The following is a 24,830-nucleotide window of genomic DNA, read 5'->3' as shown; positions in this document are numbered from 1 at the left end:
GCTCTGTCTCTCTGTGGCTTTTTCAGTTATGATAGAAAGAAAAGTGCCTGTTATTGCTAATGCTTGATGCTTTTTCCCTGACTGAAATATCTTAACAGCTGTCAGATGAATTGCCTTGAAATTTTATACAGGCATCAGATGTCTGATTCCCATTAGCCCCAGTCTTTTCTTTTTTTTGCTTTTTTCTACAAATGCTAAAATCCATCAATATGAAACCATTTTATATCTATATTTTTACACTTCTGAGCCAGCAACAGCTGTAGTTAGAGGAAATATATTAGGTTGTCCTTCCATTTCTCATTAACATGATATCCAGGTTGCACACTGTAAATTTTATTTTTGAGTGTATATACATGTTTGACTTTCAACATTTTAATAGTAATCAGTAATAAATGCATAGAAAATATCAGAAAACTTTCCATTAGCTGACCCGCAATCAACCATATAAGCCCTATAACTCTAGAACTGTATACCTCTTCTTTGTTAACTCTCCACGAAATCCAGTTCCCAAAGGCACCCCTGAAAATGTATTGAATTTATTCCACCTATGTCAAAAAAATCTAAGTTCCTGTTTAGTAGTCACTCATCATTAATAACTTGAGTTAGAGTAAACGTTATGATGTAGCAAACTATGACAATTGGAAACCAACTTAATTAATATCAAAACAAGTTTCAAGACACAGTCTTCAGATCCCCATATTCATCCATTATTAGCTTCCTTGTAAAAGGGTAGCAGTCTCATGAATGCAGGCTTTTGCTTCTTTTAGTATACCAAAAATCTGTGCTCTGTCTTTGTGGGTCTTTAGTAGTGTAGTAGGGATGAGAATGCTGCATGACATTGAGCTTCCATCTGAGATTTGTGCTTTTTGTGCACTCCTGCCACCATGATGAGGTAGAAATATGCTGGTTGACCCCTGCAGAGAATTTGTTTTTCCAGCTCTGGCTGCTCTTAACACAGCCACATCGTCTTTGTTTTTCAAAATCTTAATCCTTGTCCTTGGGGCTGCATTGGGCTCTTGTTTCTGTCCAAACAATTGGCTATTCATATTATAAAGTTATATTTTGTAAGACTCAGCAACTTCGAAGTCTTTTTTTTAAAGAAGCTGAAATCTCAGTTTTCTTACTCTGGTATGTCAACCAGCCTCTAGCACTTAGTTCTAATATTTCTATATATGATTGCTTTTGATTGCAGACTCTTTATGTAACTTTGCTTAATTTTGTTGCCATAAACAAGACAAGACTTTTTTTCTGTGATTATACTAGTGGGCTGTAGTTCTAGATAGGGTATCTAACAGGATGGTAATTGAATTCGGTAGAGAAGAGAGAGACCCCCCCCCCCCCAAGCATATCATGTATGAAGTCCATACACTGTAAGTCTGAGATCATGAGAAGGGATGCTTCTTTATTATTTTAGTTTGGATATATAATATGGAAATTTAAAAAAAAAATTTAATGTGGCCTTTGACACCACCAGAAACTTCAAGTTTACGGTAAGAAGTGCAAAGTAGTTGCCAAGCCCCCAGGATGCATTTATTGACACATTTCTGTCAGTGGCTGACACACTGTCGACGCATTGGCTGGCCTGTTTGATATTCAGGTAATGATTCAGTCGTTTGGTTGCTGCCAAGCACTGTGTGTTTGACTGAATCAGGTTCAGAGTTAAAAAAAATCATTTCATTAGGAAAAGAACTGCTTTTATTCAGTCCCCTGGGGTGTGGTGATGATAAACCACACACAGTGGCAGGAGACGGTTAAAGAGAAAAATCTTCTTTGTGACAATGCTGTTGCAATTATCTACAGAATTGTGTCAATGTCCTTCTTGCCAGCATTGACAAATTATTCTGAACTGTAGCAATGCCTACATTAATGATGGTGCATCAAGAAAGAAATTGATAGTTGGATATTGCTGCAACAGTTGTCGTCATCATGGTCATACTTTGTCATGTCATATTTATCATTTTTATTCTAATCATTGTCATCATGCTGATCATAACCCCAATTTTTATTTGGATGATTCCAGTTTTTGAAGATGGAAACAAATGAATTATGTTTCCACTGAGTCATTTCAATAAATGGAAACAATTAGAAATATGCTAAAGTAAGCATTATGAAGCCTATTATTTATGAATATAATGAGCATCTTTTTTTCCAAGCAAACTTTTGGACAATAAAAAGTCCTCATGGCTTGTGTGTCACAATCAGTAGAGGTGCTCTTACTGTGGGCCACTTTATTCTCAGGCAGTGTTTCTGCTCTGCATCTACTTTGACCCCGTACCTGAAAATATTTTGCAACTTTATAGGTGAACTTTATGGCTTGAAAACCTCTATAATTAGCAACATTTAAGTATCTGTCTGCTTCTGTATGCTCTAAACTATTGATCTTCACAGTATGACTCTGTGACATTTCCAAACAATGGGAAGGCAATGACAGAAAGTTTAGCAAGTTGACAATTTACCCATTTCTTTTCTTTTCTTTTTTTAAGGCTTAGTTTAGCCTTTGTTCATGCATAACTCTCCACACTCTGTCTTACAAAATTGCATTTTGAATGCCTCATTTAAACTACCACCACATATTTCACAGGTTCATTATAGCGAACACTGAGTGGTGGTTAGAAAAGAACACCTTATGCTAGATGTATTTTAATGAACAGAGAATAAAACGATTGTTTTAGATACCTTTGATTTGTCAACATATTGGTATACCTTTTTTTAATATAATATATAAAAAGTCCCCATCTCGCCCCTGTAGGCGGTCTTTATCCTTCAAGCTTGGGTAGTCTACCAGAGGCCTGGGAGCTTGAGGGTTCTGTGCAGTAGGACTGCGCTCTTTTGGACAAAGATCTTGGATGTTGATCCTGTGATCTACTGGAACCACTGTTCTAGCTTGGGGGTCACTGAGTGCTCCGATTACCACTGAGACAACTGTTGCCTTCATCCTCCACATCTTCTCCTCTCTCAGCCTTTGGTACTTCTCTAGCTTCTTGTATTCCTTCTTCCTGATGTTGATATCACTCGGTATAGCTACATCTATCACTGCGGCCGTCTTCCTCTGCTTGTCCACCACTACTATGTCTGTCTCCAGTTTTTCTTTATCTGAAAGTCTCACAGGATCTTAGCTCGGTCATGCTCAACCACCCACCCATTTTGACCTCGGGACTTCTAGGCCATACTCGGCACACATGTTCCTGTATATTATGCCGGCCACTTGGGTGCAAAAACGCCATAACCAGCTGTTATGTGCTGAATTGTCTCAGGAGCATCTTTCTGCAGCCTGCACCTGGGGTCTTGCCTCGAGTGTAGACCCCTGCCTCTATGGATCTCGTACTTACGGCTTGTTCCTGTGCTGCCATGATTAGTGCTGACTTTCAGTCCAGCTTTGTCCTGTCAGTGGTAGGATTTCTGGATGTCAGTCACTTCTTCTGTCTGCTGGTGGTACATACCACACATGGGCCTGGGTCCATGATGGTTCCTTCTTAATTCAGGTGATGTCCGCTATTTCTCTCTTGCTCATATCTAAGGTAGGCTTGGTTAACATGGGGAGGTCTAGCCTAGAGACTCTTACTAGATACAGATACAGACAAGTTTAGAATTTCCAAAGTTGTGTTGTAAACTGAACTTTAAAGGATGACCTTGAATATCCCTTTCTGTCACCATTGTGAGTGATTTAAAAAAATTTTTTTAAATTATTATTAGTCCGTTATTTCTCCAGGTTAAAAAAAAAAAAAAAAAGGAAAAAAAAAAGAAGAAAAAAATCAAAAAAAAAAAATCATTGAGATTAAAAATCTCATTTCCAAGAGAGACCTATCATCATGGCAGCAAAAGTCATGCCAGGTCTCTGTGATGGTCAGACAGTGGTCAGACAGTGAGCTTTTCTTCTACTCTTGGCACTAACTGGCTTTTACTTACAAGACTCTTTGAAGGCTAGCTGAACTGGGACACGTTTGGGTGAGGAGACTCAGTGAGGGACTGGTCATTACCATTTCAGTCAGAAGTCAAAGTGAGTGAGTCCAGATCAAAAATTAGGATAAAGGACATACAGTACATGCAATATGATATCTTCTGTGTTCGGAGGCAAAGTTAAATGGCTGCAATTTATATCAATTTGAAATGCGCCTATCTTAAGCAGATCCAATGCACTGTCGGGCATGATTTCCAGTTAGCACTGCAGAGTCAATATGCATTGTGAGAACTAATGAATCTTTATTTTTTATTTGTCTCTATTGCCCTACAGAAAAAATATTCAGCATGCAATCACTGAGAAGCAGCTGGAGGGATCCTAATTTAGAAAGCTTGATTTAAATGTCAGTTTCTTGTTTCTCTTTTTTTTTTTTTTTTTTTTTTTTTTTTTTTTTTTCAGAAATAAAAGCAACCATTACATAAAATTTATAAATTGATTTGCATGTCAGTAAATGAAAGAAGTATTTGATCCGCATGCAAAACATGACTTGGTATTTGGAGACTTTATTACTTAAGTGGAGAAACTCTTTTTGGAAAGTACGGCAGTAAGATGTTTCTTGTAGTTTGCAGGAGAGTGTGAGGGAGGGATTTTGGCCGACTACTCTTTACAGAATTTTGTCCCTGAGGTCCTTTGACAGCTCTTTGGTCTTGCCCACGGTGGTGGAGAGGTTGGAATGGAAGAAATTGACTTTGTGGACAGGTGCGCTTTATACACATTTCAAGTTGAAATTAGGAGTCTCTGTGATTGATTGGTTTATTGGTTGTGTCAAATTCCAGTCTGTGGGAGCAAGGATTCTGGTGGGGTTGTAGGGGATAAGATTTTTATTTCATTAACGACATGCAAATCAATTCATAACTTTTATGTAATATGTTTTTTTTTCCCTGGATTTTTGGTTGTTGTTCTGTCTCTCTCCATTAAAATGAGAATACCATAAAAAATAGAGACTGTTCATTTCTTTTTGAGCAAACGTATACATTCAGCAGTGGATCTAATATGATTGTCTGTGAAGGTTCTCAGTCATCCAGGTCATCGTAGTCTAAGGAGCTTGGAAAGAAAAGCGTCTGGACTTCTTTAAGTTGCTTGAAGACGTTTTACCTCTCATCCAAACTGGAGAAGCTTCTCGGATGAGAGGTGAAACGTCTTCAAGCAACTTAAAGAAGTCCAGACGCTTTTCTTTCCAAGCTCCTTAGATCTAATATAATTATTTCCCCACAGAAGTTCAATGGAGTAAGATTCATTTCTGTTTAATTTAAGTAATATCACTAGAATTACAAGCTAAATTGCCTTGCCAGTATGACTGTAGTCATTATGCAAGTCAAATGTTGGCAAAACAAAGTTTAGAAATATGTTCTATGATGTAGTAGGTAGTGATAGTTATTTTTTCTCCAAGATGAACTAATACTAGAGATGACTGAGGAGGGAAATTGGGGAAATTAAATTATTTAGGAAGCACAGGATGATGTGATGTGCTATAAGAGGTGATTGAAGATTCGTCCCTTGTTGTCACCTAAGGCATATAAATCTCTAGTTTCATTAGCTTCACTGTCACATTACAGCAAGCATAGTAAAGCTAGCAGAGGTGGGACATAACGAAGTACAGCTACTTTGTTATTGTACATATCTGTACAATAACAAAGTAGCTGTACTGGAGTATTTTTTTTTATTTTTTTAACACGGGTATCTGTACTTCTACTTCAGTAAAGAATGTCTGTACTTTTGCCCCCTCTGAAAATAATTAAAACTGATAATAAAGATTGAACTTGATTGATTGAACCAGGATCAGATGGATAAGCTCCATAACCCCCACTACCCTAAACTGAATAGGCGATTAAAAAAATGGATGGCTATTTTTCATAAACATGGTGCCCAGTTTTAACATAATGTGATAGAAACGGTGCCACATTCTTCATGTGTGTTCAAAAAGGTGGTATGATCAGGTTTTTCTATGCCATCCATTGTATGGTGCTGATAATAACATTTAGCGTGCAATCTTTGAAATTTTCATATGAGGATCATTTTAGTGTTGTTATACTGAACTGTTGGTGGATGTAGTCTGATGATGGTGATCTTATGATTAGCATTATATGCTGCTCAGTTAGTGGTCAGCACACAGATTATTTTCAGAGGAGAGAAAGAGGATCAAGACCTTTTTAAAGTTTTTGTACTGTGTTACTCAAGTGTCTATGTTTTGAAAAGTCTTTTAAAAGAAAAAAGAAAAGTCTAAAAGAAAAGTGTTTTTTGGAATTGCAAGAAGGAATTGTACCAGCTTGTCTGTATAGCTGCAAAAACTGCTTGACATGGATATCTTTGAAGACTGAGAATGAGCTTATGTGCTTTGATCTACAAGGAGGGCAGTCATGCTGCTTCTTTCCTTTGTGTATTAAATTCTCACTGAATAAAGAGAAGTGTGGGTTTTTTTTGTTTTTTTTTCTGTTTGAATCATACTTTATGTTGAAGTGGATAAGTATGACGCACATGAGACTGCTGTTGTGCCGGCAGCTTGCTGTTGTCCATGTTTAATAACCATTTGCAAGAACATTAATACAAGCATTCTGTAAATGTTATTACTAATATGATGCTTTCTGTATTGTCTTTCTCTGCATTACTGTATCAGAATCCCATTATTGTCAACATAATGTTACAATTTGTTTGTCATGCATGACATGCATATTACTAGGGTTTTGTATTGTGTGAATTTTAGAAGGTTTTAGTTCTGGCATTCAGAAATAACCCAGTAACACTGGATTATTAGGCTAATGGAATCAGACAAGCTTTAAATTGGCTAAATAGTTGCTGCAGTAGACAGAAATGTGGAAGAGTCAAAAAGAAGCCAGTATTTGAAATTGGAGCCCTCTCCTACAGCTGTCCCCTCATTTTCTGTGCTTATCCCTTAAACCCATTTCACATCGTGGGCTAGATACAGCCCAGTTTGTTCTGAAGAGGGCCAGACCAGTGAAACTCCATGCGTAAAATGACAGGAAGTCATGATGGTTTATTGCAAAGACATTTAATATAAGCAGACTATCCTGTAACTGTAAAATGTATTTTTTTTTTTCACTGGCTTTTTTCTGGCTGCTGGGCCTTACATTTGAGACTCCTCCCCTAAACTAAAGATCCGTCATGTGTTGGTTTTTTTTTTTTTTTTTTTTTGTTGTTTTTGTTTTTCTTTCTTTTTCAAATGTCCCACACAAACATTGAGCTGCCATGCAAGGCTTTAAGAAGCGTGCAAAACAAAATTTGATTTTTCTTTCTTTGTTACCTCCCACATACTGCCAGTAGTAGTTGTACTTAAATAAATTGTATAATGACCTGTTAAGTTATTACATTTTGTTGACTTTGTTTTTCCTTTCCTGAGGCTTTAATGGTGTCCAAATTGAACACTAGTTGAATATACTAGTTCACTAGTATAATCCACGTTATTTTAGATTTTCTTTTCTCGATTTATTAAACTATGTTGATGAATTTTGACACATCTACGCTACATGAATTTGAAATATCAAATTGAACCTGCCACATCTGGAATAGCCTTTGGCTACAGTGAGCAAAAGACTCAATCAGAGCAGCATTTAACTTTCTCTCTTTCTCTTTCTGGTTTAACACTAAGTCTACTGATAAAGGCAAATCAATCACAAAGACATTTCAGATGATAAATCAAAAAAAGAGGTAAATAAAGAGTGATCCTATGTGACTAGTGTGACATTGTATTAAATTGCTAAATATGTGACCACATGAGTCTCTGTTAATAGTACCGGCCAATGGACTGTGGTCTGCTGCAACTTTCTTCTTTTCAAATCAAGCATTTTAAGATTGTTATTGGCTGTTCTAAAGAGTCAGTTGGTATATATACAATTACAACAAGTAATTGCAGTTATATTGTTTCAAATACACTTATATACGCACACATTTTATGGACCATTAATCTAGGTCCTATATTTTAGGTTGCTAAAATATTGTTACTGGCAAATATTCCAACTACTTGTTAATATTCTTCCACTGTAGGGTAAAGCCAAGAGATGTGCTTTATACTGTGTAAACCTGTTTTACTCTTGTTGTTCAGCACCAAAGCATGCCGTACTAATCAGGTACACAGAGATCATCATATTCAGTACATTCAAACATTTTGAAGAAACGTCTTTGCTTAGTCCTTGCTTATTTTTTTAACTCTGGATCAGAACCACAATTTCTTCTAATTGTGGTGTCGGATTGCAGCTTGTGAGATCAAGAGATGCGAGGCTTCAAGGCATGATGAAAGTAAGGAATTCGGGGGAGGTGTATTAATAGTAGGACTGTGTCTTCTGAGTGTGTATGTGACTAAAGATTGAAGAATCTGGATCAAAAGATCCCTGGGGGTATTGATACACTCACATACACAGACACAGCAAAGTTATTGCATCATTCGAGCTCACAAAGCTTCTCCCAAGACAATTGAGCACATCGTTCAGATATGTGAACCAGATAACAGTATACCCACTAGCAATTTATCCAGTTTTTATCATTCCTAACAAGTCAATCCAACCCTTGCATACACAACTGGGCATTAAAAATCTTCTGTTTGTATGGAGAGAGTTTTTGCAATCTGCCTGTATTTCATCCAGACATGTGGAGCTGATTCCCCATGAGTACAGGCCAGCGGTATGATTGATCTAGTCCCCCTGAGAAAAGTAATAGTCCCACCGGGCAGTATCTGAACACAGGTGAGGTGGAAAAAATGAAGAAGAGAGATTGTGTCTTATTTCAGAATGAGAGCAAGCATTTGCGTGGGAGAAAGTGCCGGAAAAAGGCCAAAATTAAACTTGCATTTGTTAACATTTTAAGACGGCAGTGGGAGTAATGGTTTAAATTTTGTAGGAGCTGCTGGTGAGGGGACAGTAGTGCAGGGATTATGAGTGCATATCTTGTTAGATGGACTATTTACTACAATTGTCTTTTTATATTTGCTATTTCATGGGAATAGATTTGATTTTTCTATTTTTTTTTCTTGTGTGTGTGTATAAAAATAAAGCATCATTTCTGAGGTGGAAATGTGCAGCGGTGTTGCATTTTAAAGGTAGAAAACTCACTGAATCAAGGGTATTGACCACCAACTAAGCTTATTATGTTTGTGCTCCTGGGCAGTTTGCACTTAGAAAAAGATGAAAAGTGTGTAGCTGAGTGTTGTTTTTAAGAATTTTTCAGGAATATGGGCTCAGCTGTGACCTTGACAAGAGGCATAAGAAGGCGGAGGTGTTTTGGGAGATTGTGTGTGTGTGTGCGCGTGTGTGTGTATATGTGTTTTAAAGTAATAGAGGGGTTTTGGCTGTAAAAGCCAGATAAGCCAAACCACAGGCACAATCACGCTCCTGCCATCTCACCCACTGACATAATGATTCAACACAGCTGTCAAATGTCTGCCAGACAGCATCCTCTGTATGTGTGCTGTATGTGCATGCACTGCATTTCCTATAGACTTCTCTATTTGTCTATTTTTGTGAGGCATTAGTGTGTATTTATCCACACACGCATATATGCACAAATGTGTACCGTAATGTCTTTTTTTTTTTTTTTTTAAAGTTTATCGTACATCTGTGCTGAAGATGTGCACCACCTTTCATGGTTGTCTGCGTTCGTGTGTGGGAGGATAGACTAACAAAACCAGTCCACCTGCGCCTTCAAACAAGAGGAAAAAACAGAGACGGAGGAGGACAGAGAAAAGGAAGGATCAGGGTCCCCTGTGTTTCCCTAGCTTGATTAGATTCTGCCAGAATTAAATTTTATGCTAAAAACAAACAGCAGGAGACAGTCTGGCCCACCCCCTCTGTTGTTTTCACTCTTCACAGTCCCTCCCTGCCCAGATCTTTTCTTCCCTCCCTCCCTCACTTCCGCTACTTTACCTCCTTCCAAAGCTTTGTTGCTTCTTCCTATCTGCATTCTCACTTCAGCAAAGAGACATGACATAACCAGCAAATTACTCCACAGATTACGTTGCTCCTTCAGGAAGTGTGAATAAATTTAAGGCTAAATGATGTCAGAGGTCACCATGCAGCAAATACTGTGTAACCTGTCACATTACTTGGCAAAATTTGCCCAATTTAGAGCGGTTTCCAGGCTTTAACACTCGTACTGTAGTTAAATGTCATCATATCAATTGCTTAGACATTGATCAGCATGAGTTTCAGTATATGCAGAAGCTGAATAGGTTAGTTTTTATTGATTTAAATTAATAATATTCTTCTTGGACATATTAAATCATGCATTTTGATAGCACTGTAAAGTTGCTTTGTTTGTGATAAATGCTTATAACAAAGGTGACTGAAAAACTTGTGGTTTTTTCCCTGTAATTGGAAACTATTTCCTGCAACGTGAATCCCAAAAGCTTCTAAAACAACTCATGATGCTGATGGATTGTTACAAAGGATAGTGATGCAACATGATAGTAAGATTCTTAAGGCAGGGTGTGAGATTCCATAAATGAATGACCATGGATGTGAAAACATGAATTTCATTACATAACAAATAGATTTCAGGTATTATTGTCTGTTTATTATTAAGAGTTCATGTCATGCTTTTGCACCAGTTAACAACTTCTGCCATCAAATTATCAGGGCTTGAAGGGGTGAGAATGCCAGATTGAAAACAAATATTCACAAGGGTATCCTGTTGCTACAGTGTTTAGCTTTTAAAATCCACTACCTCACTTTGCAAACTCTCTTTTCATATCAGATTACATGTCTGGACTTTGACCTGCAGTGAGTGAAACTGCCTTTCTGCCTTTTTTTCGCGCCTGTGTCACCAGCTTTTCCTCCGGTGCAGCCGAGTTGTCCTTGGACGAGGGTCATGGCAGTGCTCTGCTTAGTAGGGCACTGGAGTAGTCCACCTCTCCGGGGAGACAGCACATCCCTGTTTAGCTCCACAGGGGTGACCTCTCACCCTCAGGCTTCATGTGCTGATTGGGTTGTTTGAGTCAGGTTGCGAGCTGCTGTGAATAACCTGCTGTGGACTAAAACAGACCTCCTGTGTCCACTTTTAACTCGCATATTTGTCTGGCTTCTCCTCCAGTTTGTACTCTCTATATAATCTCACACCCTTTTTTTTTTTTTTTAACTTTCTTTTTTTTAGATGGGATACATATAAATGCAACATTAATATCATGGCATTATAACAAGTAGTTTGTGGATTTATATATCAATATATTAAAATGTGTAAAAATAACAATAGTTTTTTTAAATAGTGCCTGCTTTCTGATAGAAGATGCTCATTGTCAGCTGTACCAGAAGAAACACAGAAGTTGTACACATTTTTGTTACCTCCTACCAAGTAGGAGAAAGCACCGTTTAAAAATTTGACCTCTGACCTAACCTTCAAAATCAATAAATTCCTCTGAAGGTCAAAGTGATATTAATGCTATATAAGGCTGTTTAAAGCTATGTTTCTTACTGCCATTGCATGTATTTACAACATATAGGAATATAGGAAATCATATTTGGGGATTCTAAATATCACATTACAGTTTGCATCCAAATATCATGCCACATTTACCCTCTGACCTCACGTTTACATTTCACATCTGCCACTCTTTCAACCAAAGAAACACGAAAGTTGACCCCAGAAGGTGTTTTATCTTTACAGGATTTGTTGTTAGGAGAATGAGCTGTATATTATATATTATATAAGCTCAAGTTATTCATGTCCAGTTATCTAAAAATCAGTACATATTATCCCTTACCTACTCCTACATAATGTTTGTATAATCAAATTAAACATCTGTCATGCTACCCTTATGTGGTTTTTATCGCACTACAAACTTTTTAAAGTATGTTTAAAAAGAAAAGCAGAGAAAATGAATATATGCAAAATACAATATTATTTCCTTAAAAGTAAATCCTGCACATAGAGTCAGCTGCTTTGTCAGAAGTGCTTCTTGTTGGCCTGAGTTTTCAAATCCAGTGTACGGTACTTTATTGTAAGTATGCACATTGAAATTGACCATAATCACAATTCCCTGGCAAAGGTAGGGCGATAGGTGAAAAGTTTTTACATTTTACATTCAGGCTTTCACTTTTACTTTTTTTTTTTTTTTTGCTTGTGTGTATGTGTACAGTGTCACGATCTCTCATTCTTCCCTCCCTTTAACATTTCCTCTTGTCCTTTCTTTCACACAGATTCTTTAGTTTCCTTTCTCTTCCTCGGCAGTGTGTATCCTGCCAGATGAACATGAGGCGGGAAAAGGAATGCAGCTCCACTCTGTTTACCTCTTCCTCGTTCTCTCGCTCTCTCACTCATTATAGATTCACACACTCTCACTACGACATCTCCTCCTCTCTCTCTCTCTCGCGCTCCCTGTCTCTCTCTCTCTTCTTTTCTCTGTGAGTATGCTCAGTCATTCAGCTCTGTGCACTGCTGTTGTTTCGTGAGGCTGGAGAGCCGGTGGGAAGCCTGTGATTGGGGAAATAAGCACTTGTGTCTACGCCAGCTGCCTCCGAGACAAACTAGATACAGAGAAGGGACGCTGGTGCTGTGGATTTTAAGCCGCTCATATCAAGAAGAAATGGATTTGTGGCACGTGTGAACTTTGGAGAGGCATGTGTAAACGACATGAACTGCTCCCATTTGGCATCAGCGTCTGCTGGAGGAAGAGATGTCTCTGAAATCTGCTGCTTACCTTAACTGTCTCATGTCGATCTGCGCCCGAGAGGTCGAAAACTCTGGCGGTACGTTACTAATCATTGAGATGTAAGGTGGTGACACATGGTTTATCGCATGATTTAACAGGAAACAGATACAACTCAGAAAGGTTAACCTCACAGACATCTGTTATACCTGATTACACCTGAGATGAGGGGGAAAATGACTGGCTAGAGGCAGGATTAAAGGAGTAACCTGTGATGTCAGACTCCACCTGGGGCAGTCGTTGTACATTCTGCTGAGTAGTTACAGCTTTGTCAAAGGAGGTTGGGGGCAGCAGGCGCAGACTTCATTTCCAGGTGTGTAAACCACACAGACCTGACTCACCTGACATCATCACATCCCTGTCTGGGGTCCCTTCTTTTACTGATTTTCCTCACCTCATCTTCTCAGTATTCTCAGCTATCAGACCTGCCACCACCTCTCCTTCTCTCCCCATGGAGCCACTAAAATGACAAGAGAAGTGACACTAATTAATGTGACTCCCAGCAGCCTAAGTCTGATTCCACAGCACTAAAGTAGAAGGGGGAAAGAAAAAGCTTTGTGAACACTTGTTCAACTGTCATCACGTGGAAAAAGAGAAGCACCATGTGGAATCAGTCGGGATACTGCAATCACATACCTCATCCTGGATATCCTTTTTACCATGCACCATGCAGGTATGGTATCACTACCCTAATGTGTATGTTGGGTTGGCTTTTGCTGTCCTTTGCTCTAAAATTGCATGTTTTATTGATTTGAACTTACATCTTCTTAAGTTTTCATTGTTTCTCATGTTTGGTGACCCCCAGGGTTCAGTGCCACTGTTTTAATACAGGGACTGGCTTTGGCCCAGTATGTTTAATGGTTTTGTGGTTTAATCCATCCTTGTGCAATGTTGATTAAGTCAAGCTGTAAGTGGGTTTATGATTTTGTAAAGCAGTTTGTAGCCACACTGGTTTGTCTGGAATGTTGTTTTAAAAGAACAAAGAAACTGGTTCTGCCTGTGTGGAATAATAGAGGTTAGTTAGGGTTGTTGGTCAGTGTGACGGAAGCTGAAGATAGCAGTGGTATTTTCAAGCACTGAGCTATTCAAGGTTCCCAAGATCACTCTTAAAGTAAGGTTAATGTTAGAAGCACTAACATTAACCTTACTTTAAGAGTATTTAAACAATCAGTTTTGTGTCCCTCAAATTCACACAATGGTTATGTAAGATTGTGCTGTGTCCCTTTCCGTGCTTCCTGGAGCAGGAATGACATCATTACATTTATCACCAGGTTTCAGACGTGACCGACTCTCAAATGAACACCATCAGTCCCAATTCCCCGAGGGCAGAACAGATCCCCTACACCTCTTTTTCTGTCAGATACTCTAATAGTGTCTAACATCTGAAGGCTGCTGGAGCTCAACTACCAAAATACTGGTTCTCCATGAGTAGTTGTCTGTAAGAATCTCTGTGATTGAACAGGATGAGAACATATTTTAAATATTAAATAAAATGATTAACATTGAATGTATAACATGTTCTTAGTTCTAGGTTAGTGTGTATCTGAGCAAGTGTACATGCACTATAAAAAGTTTGTGCTTGTGTAATTCTTACATCTTTATCTTTATCTATAATATACACATAGTGGATGTAAAATTGCCAGTGTTGGTTCACAAGCAGCAGGCGAGGTCTGCGTTGGGGGGCAGGGGGATTTAGCTGATGAGTGACTCATACCTCAGACCACTGGGCAGGTCAATGACCTGTCAGATCATCCAGCTCATGGCAAAGAGAGAGAGAAAGGGAGAGAGTACACGGGAATTCAGGAAATAGCCATGAGCTCCAAAAACAAACTAACCATTGCTATTCACTCCCACTCTGGTCTCTTATGGTAAAGTACTCTGAGTCACTCTCTGAGTGTTGCACCTGTAGCCTAATCACCTCATGTATTCAAGTTAAATTTGACATTTTTCTGCATAAATGCATTCCAGCATGCTTATAATGCCATACAAACAAACTGGATAGCTGCAGGAAATAAACTATTCACAGTTTTATTTCTCCCTCTTTTGCACTGATTACAAATCTGTGTCCGCCATCTTGGATCATGTTTTCTATCTTCTCATTTACATTTAAGTTCTTCCTTTAAATTTCTAGTCCTCTGAGGGTTTATTTTGTATAGCTGAAAATGCCTGAAAATTGACCACTGAGTAAAATGATGAAATTCCTCTCAAAAGGAGATAAAAGGAGAAAATGCTTTTAAATTTAAAGTTAAGTTGTAAAGGGGGATTTTTTACAGGTTAGGAGGAAGAGCACTGCATACAGACTTGTTCTCCACAGAGGAAAAAATTATACGGAGTGAATCATGCATTTTCACTCCCGTAAAATTATACAGCACGAACACGTATTTTTATGAGCTCCTCTACAATTGTCAAATGTTTGCTTTAGCAATTCAGAGTGCTTAAATGACATCTGCTAAACATAAGATAATACTAATGTGTGAGTGAAATAGAAGAATTTATAATATAATATGTTTGTTTTTAAAAAAAGATGCTTCAGTGAAAGTTTACTGTGCCCTTGCTTACACTGCTCTAGTTAATGATTCTCTCACCTGCCAACAGGCGGGCCATTGACTCTGTCAGACTACACCCCTTTCTGTTGCCTAATCCGGTGTGTTTACATTCAAATGACAAGGTGTTCATTCGGTGTTTGAGGAAGTCCTTAGCTACACTCGGTTGTTTGGTCCGCTAATCCAGCATAAGCTAGCAACTTCAGTCAGCCATGGAGGCTTGAGGTGAGCGTGAAAGCTTATGACGACCTGTCTGTGTTTGCCTCAGAGTATTGATGTGTGTTTGTGCATTTCTATGTGTGTGTGTGTGTGTGTGTGTTTTCTGCGGGTATATCATCTATGGGGGAAATGTTCAATGCGTTAACCAGTTGGCATTTAAGTAATATCGCATTTTTGCAGCATTTACAGAAAGGGTTCTTTGGATAGAAGCAAAAATCAATAGAGAAGCAAAAAACAATAGAGAAACAGTGCTGACGTGACAAAGGTCATGACACAGATTGTCGGTCACAAGTCTGTATGTGCTGAATTACCCAGACACAAGACTATATGCAGTCGTGGCCACTTAACCTGCATGGGAGGATTTTGTGTATACTTGTGCGCACGTGTCTATGTCTACAGCTCTGTAAGTCTCACAACGGCTCAGGGATATAAATGGATTTGGGCTGGTAGCCCAGCAGGGGGTGAATGGAGCAGATCGTCTGAAAGCCTTTTCCTCAGTGCTACACACTTGCACAGACACACACACACACACACACGTAGACAAAGTGCTCTACCACACTTGCATACATACAGAGTCATTTCATAAAACAACTTCCAACAGCCCATAATTGACTTTGGTTTCATTCGAGAGTGACCCTCTAACCTCTCTCAAGTATTTAGAGAGCAAAGTCTGTGCGATTGTCTTTTAATGTCGAAACGTGGAATGAATAATGCGTATCATAAATGAATCTCAGCAAAAAGGCCATCTATTAAGGTGGTGCTAGCCCCATCATCTTTAGTTTAGCTCATAAAAACATTGGCATGAAAGGATTCCTCGCTGGTAAAGGAATAAAAGCTTTACCAGCTTTTAGTGTTAAACTTTATCTGAAGACAAAGCAGCAATAACTGTAGGGAGAGTTTGATGGGTAAAAGAAGGAACAGATATAACAGATATAACCACTGATAATATCACAGAGACTTGCTGGTTTCCTTACTGCTGTCTTAGGAGGAGTGGCCTCCCCTTCCAAGAAACCCAAGAGCATACAAATAAATAAACAAAAATAATATCCATCCACCATTATTTCCGTTTATGTGTTTCATTTCAGCATTAATGCATTCTGTAGTCTCTTATGACTGTGTTTATTTCATAACCTAGGGGACCTTGGGTGACACAGATGACACTTTCTAGACACTTTCTAGACTAATTGAAATATTGAATGAATGTCCCTGATGATGCAGTGCTGCTAATATATATGATAGTTTGGATTTCTGCCTCTTCACACTCACAGAAGATATAGAACTGCTCTATTCAACAGACGATTGTAGCGACACAGTGTGACAAATAAAGTTGTCCTTTCTTAACTGGGCAAGAAAGGTGGCTTAGTTGTCACTCAAACTTTTGAGCACATAAAAGAAATTTCAGATAAGATGAACCTGAAAGCAGATTAAATGTGTACAAAAGCTGATTTATCATCCAGGCACACACACACAGACACACACACTTTTCTATGGTACAGTATAGTACCATACCATACTGACTGAGCCCCCACCCCCATCCGAGGATTCTCCAGGAGAATGTGTCATTCGTGTCTCTAGCTGTCCTCTCCTCCTGAGTCCTGACACACTGCTGTGGCTGGATGTTTGACGCGAATGACACTTTGACAAAATGAATTTCCCACAAGCCTCTCTCAGGGAGGATGCCCTTATGTCACAAAGTGTCGGGCTGTCACAACAGCAGACTGGGATGGGACTGCACCAAAGAGGGAGAGAGAACTGTCATTGCTGTGGTTTCGTTGACACTGTGGTTTGATGATGTGGTAAAGGATCATGTGTTAACTGTTGATGCCAGCAATTTCTCACAACAAAGGCAAAAAACCTCAGGAAAGTAATAATCCTGATTTCAAATGTAAATAGGAAAACAAAAGTGACAGTCTGTCAACACCAGAATTCACCAAGATCATAGATGCCCTGCAGACAAGACGAAGATATCACTGTTTTGTTTTGTTTTGTTTTTCTTTTGTATCAAAAAGAGCAAATAAGTTCTGTTTGTCTTTTATTTGACTCACATCACAGGAACATCGGGATTATTTGAATCCACTCTGTTTGTTGTTTACAGATGCAGGGAGAACATGCATGGCATGGCTTCCTCCTATGTGCTTTGGGTTAATTGGTGATTTGAATTTGACTGTAGGTGTGAGTGTTAGCACGAATTATTGTCTGACTGTTGGCCCGTTCACAGACTGGCAACCTGTCTAGAGTGTACCCCTGCCTTTTTCCCCATGACAACTAGCACAGTGTCTAGCCATCCAGCCAGTAGAAAAAATACAATATCACTTTTTTTTTTTTTTTTAATTTTTCTTCACTGCACATCACATTCTTGTTGGTAGGTAAAAAGCGTGCTTCTCATATTAACGTATTAGCAACATTCATGTTGGTTTAACCCTTAACACACAGGCTTAGTGCAAAACTCAGAAGTAAAAAGACATCACCATCACTTCTGTTATGATAGTAATGTTTCTGAGCTAATTGACCAAATTAACTCGGCTTACTTGCAGTATATTCTGCTTTAGTCTGGATCAAAAATTTGCATAATATTAAAACTGGCAGGGTAATTTCACATTCTTAGATGGAAACCTGTGTCCAAATGTCAAGCTGCTTATAATTCCTAATTTCTTCTTGTTTCAGCCTGCTTAATTCATGAGAGGCGGGAGTAAATGAGGGGACAAAAAAGACTAGCTAAGTTGGTCTTATTATGTAGCAGGGACACAGAGTGCACTCAAGGTTTGATGGCTGAATCTGTTTGAGAAAGCGGCGGATGGTGGGCTTTTGTACACTGTATTCATTCAGGTGTAGCTTGTGCTGTGAAAGGATCAGCTGTGACGAGTATAGACAGTAGAGTTACAGTGAGATGGGTTTTGTCCAGCACCCTTTAAAATTTCACCTAACATCTTGGTGGATATGAGTTTATTAGAGTCAGATGGTAACATACAGAGGGATGGACTCCAGCCTAAAGCACCTCTCAAAGGACACTGACTTCAAAGTCTTCTTCTTTGTTGATTTTTCACTGGAGAAGAGCAAAGATGTTGACCACTTGATAGCGAAGAATGGGTTTAGCCCTGGCCTCCGAAGGTAGGAGACAATAGGAATCACTTGTATGACTGAGCAACCTACGACCATCAGGGGTTTGTTCTTTTGTAAAGATGCATGGTAAATTAATCACACAGTCACAAAGGGAATACTGGTAAGATAATATTGCCTATGGAAAAACTGGCAAATATTTATTAGTGGCACAAAGACGTATAAGAAGTAGACAGTTATAATAAATGTTGAGATACCTAATATGCCTAATGTGGGCTTTGAATGTAATAAAAAGGCAGGTGCATTTCGCTTCAGACATTTTTGAATTATTTGATCCATTTAGCTGCTGCAGCTATTCTGTTGGATATAATAGAAGTACAACAAAACATAAATGTTTCATGAAGGAAAACTGACATCTTTGACAAATGCCATCTAAACTTTATTGCTCTGACTTTTTGTCTTTACAGTGTGGACACAATAACAGCGCTGCTGTTGCTGTTGACTTCATCATGTCTGAGCATAACCTGAAACTTTTAGTAAGGCCATTAAATTGATGCAGAAAATGCATCGTTAATTTTCTCCACTATTAGAATACTGTTCGTGGATTCACGTTTTTCTGTTTGTTGTTCTTTTGTTTGGTTGGTAACTCAAGTGCAGAAGGCTAAGAATTAGTTTCACAGGACAGAGTGTATAATCTCTTTAGGTTTCAAACAGCAGTTTTATCAGTGAAAAAAAAATATGAGCCCACACTTCCATTCCAGAGCTGATATGTAGGTTTTCACTACTAGCCTGCTCTCCATTCTCCATCTGTGTGTCACTGAAACCCTTTGAGCATGCCAGTCTCTCAGGTCTCACATGATTCCCCAGCTGGCTCAGTCCATGTGAGCAGCGTGGCTGTAATCCCACCTAATCTGAGACAGCTTTGTGTGTAATGAAAGAATCCACTGTAAATCCATGACGAGGTTGATTTGTGTGGGAAACATGCTAAAAGGTTACAGTTTGTTTCATTTCGGACAGATTTAAATATAAATTGTTTACTCAGATATGATTAATCTTTATATTTCTATATGATTTTAGCATCATGTTTGTGGTTGTATGGTAAGCTCACTGGGCTCTCCATGAACTATGCTGATTGTGGATATACCACAGTTTTCACTTTTCTCTTATATCCACCACTATAAGAGTTGATTATTATCAATCTAATGTTTCTGTGTCAAGCAGAGAGTTAGAGTCATGAGTGCATTTCATTAACCCAAAAACACCCAGTGAGGTGCATATGTCTTGCAAAATAATTACTTTCAGTGGCACTTTGTGTGACAGTTTGAAGCCAAATATAGTGTGGCATAAACGGCAGTGCAAGGCACTGAGTACAGTCTATGGTGGAAGAAAACAGTTAAATAGGACAAATGGGAGAACCACAACACATTTCCTTTTCACGTTTTTTACTTCCCACATTGGCAAATCCAAACAAGAAGAAACTCTGTCTCACTACAGTCTCAGTGGACTCAGCAAGGGAAGCGTAGGCTGGAGCAGAAGTGGAGTGATTCTGCTTAGTGGCAGTGGGTAGACTAGCTTTCTCTCTCCACCTAGTGATGAGACATAAAGTGCCATTGTATACCTGCGTTTTGCCAAGAGGTCCATGCTCTCAGTATGTCATCAGCAGTTGCTCTTAAAATTAGATTTGGGCTATAGTGTATGCAGTAAATTAAAATGGCCACATGTGAAACTTGAGATTCAAAACCAGGGTCGACATTATTTTTAGGGCCTGAATTTCTCTGCTGTGCTGTGAAAGTTTTTTTTTAGTTCACAGTTGTTCCATTAATATAGCTGGAATATAGCTGCAGAGCAGTGTACCTCTTGTGGAGGAAGATGTGTACTTAATGTGTTTTTAGATCTGGTCTTGTGTGAATAATCTGATTTGGATTGTAGAATGTAATCTAGTGATTACAGTGTTAGTGGGTCTTGTTTTTTTTTTTTTTAAAGACCAAGTCATCAGAGTCATCAAAGTCTAGACTCAAAATATAGTCTATGTATGCTCATACCAGTTTGTAAATTCATTTTTAACTTCTTCTTTGGTTTTCATTGACTCAAGATAACTGAACAATATTTTAAAAATTCAGGCCCGTTGTTCAATAACAGGTTGGCGATAATTTATTCTTTCGGGGTGCATGGTGAAAAATAGCTGAAGTAGCAGAAATTTAGCTGGATTCTCTGCTAAGACGGGGCTTGATTTAGCCTTTGCCTGCTAATACATCATTGTCATTGCTAACCTAAGCACCACCTGCAGGCTCTGATAGTGTTGAATGGCTTGGGATTATTATCATTATACAGAGTTAACTTTGTGCTGCTGAAAGTGGCTAGGCCAGAACTGCGGCCCCACATGTTAACTCTATACTCTGAGACTGTGTCGACATGTGTTCGTTCTTGCTCAGAGATGCGGGTCTACCACTTTTAATAGCCTGGATTAACACAATATAGTACCTAAATTAAACGTGGGCGACCATGGCTTTTATTTAGTCCTGTTAAATGTCAGAGGGTCCTGTGATGTCAGATCTGGGAGCAATTTGGTATTACTGTGTGGCATTTCGAGGCATTATTTCAAGTGAGTTAATCAAATGCACCTCAGTCGGCCTCAAGCCTACAACATTTGTGTGGGTGTGGTTTTGTCTGTCTCTGTATGAGTGTGCAGTTTCTCTTTTATACCTTTTATGCCCCTCTACCACATTGTGTGTGTATCTTAAACTGTGAAATCTATGCATCTCTCCCCTTAATGATTTATAGGTTACCCGGGGAAACATGAACACTTTCAAAACCTCCCTCTTTCTTTAATAGCTGTGAATGAGAAGCTCGCTGCGTGTCTCCTGCTGTAAAATCTTAGAACTGGTGTGTCAGAAGTGTTATTTGTTCAACATGTTGCGGACATCACTTGCAGGGGTTAAAGTGGGATTTGACAGGTGGGTGTAGCATTGCGGTGGGGGGGGAATGACTTGCCTTAGAATAACACCAAAATTGATTTGTTCTGTGAGCTCCTATGGACTTGTTTTCTCTGTGGCTGGGCAAAGTAACCAGCTTAACCTATGCTGCTACCATGGCTCTTTGTGGATTTGGTCAGCAGCAGTCTGCAGTATGTTAGCAGATGTTACATGGATTGTCACGCTGTCATAGTTGCTTTCCAGCCTCTACCTTTAGTAGTTTTGCAAGCTTAAATGAATCTCATCATTTTAAGTTATTGGTAAATGAACTGGTTTTTATGCTTTTCTGTTCTGAATGTGCATTCAAAGTGCTTTATACAACATACCCCATTCATACATTCATAGAAGCACTTTTTTTCTGCATCTAAGTGCTTTCTAGCATTTGATGAATGCATCAGGAGCAACTCCAGGTTCAGTATATTACCTAAGGATACTTTGGCATGCAGACTTGAACTACCAACCTTCCAGATTGGTTTGATGACCTGGTCTATCACTGAGCCACAGTCACCTCCACCTCCTTTTGTCAAAGATTTTACAAACCAGAGAGCTTCTATTGCACTGCAGGTACAGATCGACTGTTGGTTTAAAAAAATAAATAAATCTATAATTAATGATTTTACTTATGGAAATGCCATTTGCAGAGCAGGCCTTACTCTTTAAAGTCATCTTCATCTTTTTTTCTTCCATCTTTCGTCTCTAAAAGTCATCTCACATTAACGTCAATAATGTACTTTCTTAGAAGAGTGAGTAGTTAACATGGAAAATAACCATGGGGTGACATTAAATATATAGAGTAAGAGTGAGTGAAAAGGTACGCCAGGCTGCCGCATGCCAAACGTGAACTCAATTATTGTTGTTATGTATAATGTGCTATCAGATTTATTTACTTGCAGCAGGATCATTCCAGCGTACTTTAACCCTGGCTGTTTGGTGCAGCCACTTGGCACTTGACTCTACTAGATGAGGGTTGTTAGATGTACTAGATACTAAACCTCTGCAGCTGAGGCCAGCTCATGGGGCAAGGGGTGCAATTTAATGTTGCACTCGATTAATATAGTAATGTTTACCTGATGTCGTTAATTGTGTGCCACAGAAGTGAAGGGAAAGCTGCACACACACAGTGGATGTTGTTTCCCAGACCCTTTATGAAGACAATGATGAGAGGGAAAGAGGATGATGAATGATTTAGTCGACTGTGATCCATAATTCTTGGACATAAGTGAAAAGATATCAGCTGTCATAACATTTGCCTGGTTTTTTATTCCTTTTTTGACATTTTTATGGTTTTTCTGTGCAATTTTATTTGTGAAAGGGGCTGATGGAAAGACGAGGGTAATAAGATACATCAGCTAACCGGGTTTGTTATAAGTGAAAGCTGGCAGTTACCCAAATAGTGTTTTAGTGCCATGCTTTACATCAGACACAATTTTGGAAAAACCTAAACTTAACTTGTTTGTCTTTGTTTTTGTTGTTGTTGTTGTTGTTTTTTATCTAAAAAAAATGCATGAAATTATTATTTTGGATAGCTGTATTTAATAGGGGTGGGGGAAAAAATCGATACTGTGTAGTATCGTGATATTTTGTTTGCTAATAATGTATCGATACAGGGACAGCAGAAATCGATATTTTGTTACAAAAAAAGGTTTTGTGGACTGGAACATGCTCTGACTTCAGAGCATGTTGATCAGCTCCTTTTTCTGAACAAGAATCCTGACATTCCTTCACTGTCCAAATGTGTTTAACTTTTTTATGGCAACAATAAACATGACAGTTTACTTATTTTAATTTAAGACATGTTTTATTTTAATTAAGTTTAAAACTTTTTTATTTAATGTAAAATTATATTTTGTTTTAATTTACGTTCAAATTCTTCAGTGAAGGGGCTGCATAGTTTTCACAAATTGCATAGTTCAGAATAGCTATAATTGTACCAGATGGTTGCATTCAGTTAAGTTGGACTAGACTGTAATACAAACCGTTCAGATTGTCAACAATAAAACTGACTGAAATGAGAGAAAGACTGAGTGTGAGACTTTGTTATTAGATAAAATGAATATTGATAAAGTTTACCTTTATGTACAGAATCTGAATATCGCAAAATATTTTAAAAAATTGCAATAATATCGTATCGTGCGATTAGTATTGTGATAATATCGTATCGTGGGATGTATGGTGATTCCCACCTCTAGTATTTAATAAAATCACAATGTAGCAGTACAACATGTAAGTTATATGTGTTATAACTGAGATTACCAGAGTAATCATAAGAGAGAGAAACATAAAGGATGTTTGCCATGAAAACTGGCACATACACACATACATATCTCAGTGCTCAAGAACACCAACAGTTAGTTGCGTTTTGCGTGAGTCTTTACAGCGGTGTTTTTCAATGGAAAATCCCCATTTTCTGTCTTCTCTGCCTGCAGCTGCAACTCCTTCTTGAAAATTACGGAACTACATTTGTGATATTTTATTTAGTTTTGAGCTAGTTAATTATTTAAACACTTGGCTGTTTTCTTTTGTTCTTACTTGGCCGTTTTGATTCAATTGAAACTTTCGCACACACTCACATTCTCACACACATCCAAAATCCCTTCGCCTCCCTTAGACAGGCCCGTCAGGACCCTGTGAGGTGTTTTGAATGTGAATGCAGTGCAGAAATTTTGTCCATTAGCATGCCAGGCTGTCAGTCTTCACGTCAACTATCTTGCTGTCCGGCTAAAAGCTGCTCTCCACTTTCAGAAGAGGTGTTTTCTTGCAGTAAACACAAATCTCCTCCTTTTTCAAAATCCCACTGCTATATAGCAGTATTTATGGCAATGCATCACAGTGGGGCCTTATTTGAAGCTAACGATGGCCTCATCTCAATGTTGCCATAGCAACAAAATGTCCTGAAGCAGTCACTTAAGGGCTGGGGAGGGGTGGGGCTGGCCCTTCCTTGTGGGATTACCAGCAGCAAAAGAGTTGGACGCCACTCTGTCTGCTGTCTGTGATTGGTTGTGATGGACATCTCTATTAAAGCACAGTTCACTCCCCACCATCACTACACCCTTCCAAATACAGCCACAATCAAGATAGAATGGCTCATCAGGGCTGAAGAATCTCAATCCTGCTACTTGATGGAGCTGCAATTAAGTGTCAGGGCCACTTTTATAACCTATGTGGCCCTCTGGGGAGGCAGATGGTTGCTTCGTGTCATTCGGAATCAAAAAATCTAGCTGGGTAGTGAAGAGAAAGTGAAGCAAAATGAAATTTGTACTATTCATGTCTTGTAAAAGCTGGATGTTAAAAAGTATATCAATCAATCAGAGCTGTGAGGGAGACTTAATAGACATGATTGTGTATGACATGATTGGCACTAATAAAAAAAATGGCTGAAGAGCAGAAATAAAATTGTGTTTTTAAAATAGAGTTGACCAGATGATGACGGAGAA

At 38.7% G+C, this 24,830-nt stretch overlaps 1 protein-coding gene across 6 annotated transcripts in view; it reads left to right on the top strand.

The window, feature by feature from the left end:
• Window positions 1-24,830, top strand: part of LOC134631139 (pleckstrin homology domain-containing family A member 7-like) — a 144,682-nt gene that overhangs the window by 18,081 nt on the left and 101,771 nt on the right. The window contains exons 1-2 of one of the 6 annotated variants that reach the window (XM_063479168.1): window positions 12,233-12,918; window positions 13,013-13,278. The exons of 4 other annotated variants lie outside the window; for them this stretch is intronic. In XM_063479168.1, coding sequence (XP_063335238.1) covers window positions 13,208-13,278 — 71 coding nt within the window. In that variant the 5' untranslated portion in view covers window positions 12,233-12,918; window positions 13,013-13,207. Of the gene's footprint in view, window positions 1-12,232; window positions 13,279-24,830 lie in introns of those variants that run through there. One more of the 6 variants, XM_063479167.1, reaches the window with a different exon arrangement.

Source organism: Pelmatolapia mariae, linkage group LG7 (assembly GCF_036321145.2).
Source record: "Pelmatolapia mariae isolate MD_Pm_ZW linkage group LG7, Pm_UMD_F_2, whole genome shotgun sequence".
Lineage (NCBI taxonomy): Eukaryota > Metazoa > Chordata > Actinopteri > Cichliformes > Cichlidae > Pelmatolapia > Pelmatolapia mariae.
This window is presented reverse-complemented; position numbering and strand designations above follow the sequence as displayed.